General features: G+C 39.1%; 1 protein-coding gene across 3 annotated transcripts in view; it reads left to right on the forward strand.

Annotated features, from left to right (window-relative positions):
• UTRN (utrophin) overlaps positions 1–4,117 on the forward strand; it is a 386,201-nt gene extending 382,084 nt beyond the window's left edge. For all 3 annotated transcript variants that reach the window (XM_083373856.1, XM_083373857.1, XM_083373858.1), the window contains 2 exons: positions 632–654; positions 1,988–4,117. In XM_083373856.1, coding sequence (XP_083229982.1) covers positions 632–654; positions 1,988–1,996 — 32 coding nt within the window. In that variant the 3' untranslated portion in view covers positions 1,997–4,117. The remainder of the gene's footprint in view (positions 1–631; positions 655–1,987) is intronic.
• The last annotated feature ends 1,883 nt before the right edge of the window (positions 4,118–6,000 follow it).

Genomic DNA, 6,000 nt, shown 5'->3' on the forward strand with positions numbered 1-6,000 from the left:
AGTACCAACATCAAATTTCACAAAGTGGGTGTAGCTATAAGGTGCTGCCTTTTAATTTGGGGTTATCATCATGCAGAATATTTAAGTGAGGTTTATTTCCATTTTATTCGATTCTGCAGGAAAAGGATGACCAATGAAAATAGTGTTGCACCATTGCAACCTGCCTCTTTTGTATACCTCTGTGAAAGTGGCAGTGCCTGAAGTATGATGCTGCTTTTTATCATTTTGATGTCCGTGTTGGCGTTGTTTTTTGTGGTTTTTTGTGTGATCTGTTCTCCAGTCTCTAGATTTAAATTTAAACATGTGTCATTTGTTTGAGTGATAGTCCATATATTTTCTCTGCCACCACCATGTGTTGTTATAGCACAAATGTAAATCTGTCTATTTGAATTCAGTTCATTAAATATGACCATTAAAAATTTATATGCTAACAAATTTGACGTGTGCAACTACTTTATGTTAGAATCAAACAGTTGATAGAGTGCTTAGGATTTATGGGAAGGAATTCTGACAGATTTGTAAAAAAAAAAAGTGTTGGATATAGATTGTTTTTCTGCACACAGCATAGCTACATCTTAATCTTTGAGACTGCATTTTATGACAACTAATCACTGTGTTTTCTTATTTACAGCAAATCTTGCTGGCAAATCACAGGTATGAAACAATTGAATGCTTTTTGGGACAGACATTTTTGTTTCATTTTTTCTTAGGGCAAATGCACAGATTTAAAATGTCTTTTTCCCTAAGGCCCTGCCCCCTTGCAGGATATCAGATGAGCAGTATTTTGGGCATGTTAAGGGTTATCTGGCTGAAAATGTGCAGCATACGGGAATGGGTAACCTCATCCTATCTTATTATTTTACCATATTATTATACCTGTAACACAAAACCACACCAAATCTACTTTCATGCTACTTTGGTTTCCATGGATCATAGATCTAATTCTGCATTTCAGGGATGGTGAAAAAGAAACACTGTTTTAATTTTCTTAGATTTGTATGGAGAAAAAAATAAAGATTAAATGCACATACATACACCCTACACACAGAAAAATTGCATTAACAATTCAAGGATAGTAATACTGTCACTTTTTCATATTTTATCAACAAAACCCTGCAGTTGTGGTATAATTGAAGGAAATGTGTTATAAACAGCTCCAAAACTATCTGTTGAGATATTATACCCTGCTGCAGCTGACAAAAAAGCCAACACAGTGCTTTATTATTAACTGATTGCCACCATTCATATTAATATTGTACAATTCTGTAACAGGACAAGAACCTCTTGCTATGCTTTTGTTAAGATGCCAAGGCAGAAGTGCACAGACATAATCAATAGGGAAAAAATCTATTATGTGAAGCTATTTCATCCACTGCTCTGCTTGCTCATCTTGATTAAAACTCAGAGGAGTTGCTGCATCATACTTGGTTAGTGCCAATATGGTGTAGTGGTAAGGTGTCTTGGACTTTGACAAGGGAACCCAGGTTTTAGTCAACCTACAGAAACTCCTGGGATACTTGGGACCAGAGATACTCTCTATCAACCTAACCTACCTTACAGGATTATTGTGGGGAAAAATAGGAGGAGGAAGCTTTGGATATGTTGCCTTGAGCTTCTGAATGGAAGGTGGGACAAAACAGGCATTATGTTTTATTGCCTAATAGGGAAAACAACCCCGTGTGGTGAAATGGATTTAATAGCTTGGCCCTGACCCTGGGATTCCTATCCAATGAGGCAGATTTTTTTTATTTTTTTTTTAGAAAAGATGCATCTAAATCCCAAAGCCTTGCTTAAGTATTGTCTCCATAGGGCAAAAGTTAGCCATGCCTTCTTGTAAGATATGTTGTGCATTTTTGCTATCTTTGTCTTCCTAGCAAACGTGACGCCTCTTAGATAATTTAACTCGGCTAGCTGATATTGAAAGAAGCTGTGGTCTCTTCAAAATACGGTCCTCAGTTTCTCTTCTCTTACTGTTTCTTGCCTTCAGGCGATGTGAGCATCTTCTCTGGAAGATCACCTGTTCTTCCCAACTTCAGCTCAACCAGTGCCAATCACAAGTTCCAGTAATCACATGGCTGCTTGGGACCTTGTAACCTGCTGTTCAGCTCTGTGTATTCTTATCTCAAATAAGAAAACACTTGAACTACCCAAAGACGAGGATGTCGTGTTTTATATTATTGTGTGTGTTTCCCCCTTCTCCCCTCTCTATGCAACTGTAAATTAACAAACCGTGGAGTATTTGGAAATGGTTATGCATATGTACTTTGATTTATATAATTACGCAGCATCAGGAAAGAGGATGGTAGGGATTTATATCCATTCTTTTTTGATATTGCTAAAGTGAATTGCCTTGAGAGTTTGGAGCAAAGAGTTACATTTATACATTCCTTTTGGCTTTTTGCATTTACCTTTTCAAGAACCTTCTCTTCTGACACGCTGCTTTTTCTGCACAGGTCATTTATACTTAGCCTAAGAGTCCAAAAACATGGGCAAAAAATCAGTTTCTCATAAACTGCACGGTTAGTGTTGACAAATGCCATTTTTGGCTATCTAGTAGGCAGACGGGCTCTATTGTTGCCCCCACTAACTTCACTCAGCTGCAGTAACTGTTGGCACTGAAGTAGTATTTTAATGGATTTATTTCCCACACAGAATGTGGAATGTTTTTTTCTTCCAGATTTGGTTGTTTTAAATTTTTTTGGGTTAGGCCTGCATTTTACCTTGATACAATTGTTCTGAATATGTGCAGTTTTTATTTTCTGTGGCGAGGACATGGTCATCGTATTGTGCCAAATTTTATGTCTATCACCCTATTCAGAGTATGAAATCTAGTCCTGAAGTAATTGTAATTTGGAAGCGTACATAAGTGAAGGAACTCAGACTACTTTAGTACTAATTGCTCTGCTTTTGTGCCAGAAAGATTGGCTGGATACCTTTAATCAATAGCATTGTACATTTTTAAAATGATTCCCTTACAGTCAGCGCTTCAAGGTAGAGCCAGCTGAGGAGATAAAATTGGTCACTGTGATGAGTAGCAGGGCTTGGTTCCTTCCCCACTGCCTGTGTGGCTTTGCATGGCCCTTTGCTCTCATTACAAAGCACTCATTCTTTCCATATGTTGCATGTGTGCAATAATCATATTTAAAGGACCGAACTAGTGGATAAATTCCACTGTTGGGTATTATTAACGGGCCTGTCCAATATTTTATCATTTACAAGGTGAGTCCTAACAGAATTTGATGTGGTATCCCAAATGACGTTGCAGTAGAAGAAGCATTAATCTTGGGGTGATGCGAAGGATGGTGTCTCGTAACCACTCACGTTTTCTCATTGCTCATTTCCAGTACGGAGGTGGTAATAGTAGTAACTATGCTTAGAGGTATTATGAGGGTCAAATTAGCTAATATATATTATATAATCAAATTATTCAAAGTGCTATCTAAAAGTATTATTTTTTTCAGCAGCAGGGGGGTGGGGGGAGTTGCCTAGAGTAGGAAGCAGAAACAGATTGCAGGTTACTATGTGGATTTTTCATCAAGAAAGAAATATATTTTGGTATTGATATTTTGAGAAGGAAAAGAAGTTTTGCAGAAAAGGAGAGCCATGACCACCTTTCTACCTCAAACCTCAATTTTCTTTTTCTTTCTTTTTTAGTATTTAGCTTGGGAAATAATTCAGAGATCGGATATTTTTAAGTATTTTCATTTACCAGATAGTATCAAGCCAAAAGGGGGGGGGGGGAGGAGGTAAAAAAACCAACACCTTAGAGCCTCCTTTAAACATACTTTAGCAGAAAAACAAATCCCAGCAATGGATAGGATGGAACTTTTGCTTTTATGGAAAGGATATGTACAAATTCTTTTTCAGCCTGTGTTTGTATGCAAATTCTGTCCCTTACTCTCTGCTGTCAGTAAAAACGACTTAACAATATTACATTGTAATACTCTTCCTTCCTCCGGTAACACTGATAAATAAAAGGAATATGTTGTGGTAACATCTCAGAAAAAGAAAAAGTAGTTCTTTTCCATTTTGTGGTTTTAAATTATTGCATTTCCCATTTCTAATCTGATTATATAGTATGATTTTCATTCTCTGAATAAAATTAATTTTTAGTGAAGACTGTTTGATATTCTTCATAGGAGTAAATACATTTCAGAAGCTCATTCCCTTTGTAAGAATGCTTCCAATTTCAAGGTGTCTTTAAAATAAGTAGCAAAAGTATATAGCATCATACATAAAGGTAGGATCAATGGACAGCATTCAGTCTTCACTAGTGAGAGGCCTTGCCACCAATCTCTGAAATTAGTTGTAAAGGTTTACTATTCACATTGAAAATGTATTAGCGTGCTTTGCTTTATTCAGTGGCAGAGCTTAAAATTCTTCTTCCTGGCTGTCAGCAGGTTTTCCCTTTGTACTCCAACGTTCTGTATACTGGCAAGTATCATAATTTATACCCCAAGTTGATATAACTTTAAACACCCTCAAGGCTAAGCCTAAACAGGTGTTTGAAGCCATGGCACCGTGCTTATCAGTGATATAAGCATCTGATACAGGACATTGCACAGCCAAGTTGGGAAATACGCGGCCTATAACTTTTAGTCAGTGACGGAGAACTGAAGATACAGTTCAACATCACCTGGAGAGGACTATCTAAGGCAGGGGTGTCAAACTTAAATTTCATTGAGGGCCGCATCAGCATTGCGGTTGCCCTCAGGGGGCCGGATGGGTGTGGCCTGGGTGGGCATGGCTAGAGTGCATATGGCCTACTGGGTGGGTGTGGCCAGCTCTACATCGTTCACATCAAGGGTGCCTATGGGGGCCCAGGCAGGAGTGGGACAGATCTGGGGGTCTCTGGCAGAAGGAGGGTCTCTGGGCCGGGGCCAAGGCAGTGGGGGCCGTTCCCTCACTGTTTCCAGGATGGCTTCACGGGCCACATGAAACCACTTCGCGGGCCGGATCCGGGCCCCGGGCCTTGTGTTTGACATGTCTGATCTAAGGGAACACCTGCTGCCGGCATCAACTTCCCATCGTCCTGTGCGCTCCCATAGGGAGGGCCTCCTTAGGGTGCCGCCAGTCAGGGAATGCCGGCGGGTGATCCCCAGAGGGAGGGCATTCTCTGTGGGCGCGCCTGCCCTTTGGAATGATTTACCTGTGGAACTCTGGACTGCCCCCGACCTGCGCTCGTTTCGCCGGGACCTGAAAACCTGGCTTTTCGATCTATCTGGCCTGGACTGAGGGGGTTTTTAGTTTTAAGTTTTTAACATTGTTTTATTGTTGGGCTATTATTAATTTAATTCTTTTTAATTCTATTTTTATCTTAATTTTATATTGTCTTTTAAATATTGCCCTGTAAAGCGCCCTGAGTCTTCGGGAATAGGGCGGTATAGAAAACTAATTAATTAATTAATTAATTAATTAAATATCTTCATCAGCCTTGCCAGGAGGCAAAAACTGAAAAGACAACCACTAAAAAAAGATATTGTATGTAAGGAAAATTCTCCCTGCTGAGGGGGAGAAATTCCAAAATCTGCCTAAGGTGTTTGAACCATTATCCATACTGATCTGCTCCTGAATCGTGAACTATCTGGTAGAAGAGATCTTTGGAAAAACCAAAAAAAAGCATGCCTTAGTTACAGTATCAGCTGCCCCTACATTAATTGGCCATGAGGGGAGGAGGCAGAAAGTTGCCATATAATGCAAAAGATATCAACATTGGCTCTGAAGAAGACATGCCTGATGAACTGGATGACAAACAGATCTTTAATATCTTTAAAGACTTGGTGACATCACATCTCTCCTGTCCATAATGTTGGTTTTAAATGGGCCACTGAATTAGTGTGAATATTTATTATTGTACATAAAAGCATCTCCTACCTGCAGTTATAGGAAATTTGTTAGCCATGATGAATACTAGGAAGAGACTAGAGTAATGAGGGATTAATATTTAACCATTTATGTGCCATTTTTGATGCTCTCTTGTGATAATTTATGATATAAAAC

Source organism: Vipera ursinii (assembly GCF_947247035.1).
Source record: "Vipera ursinii genome assembly, chromosome: 1".
NCBI lineage: Eukaryota > Metazoa > Chordata > Lepidosauria > Squamata > Viperidae > Vipera > Vipera ursinii.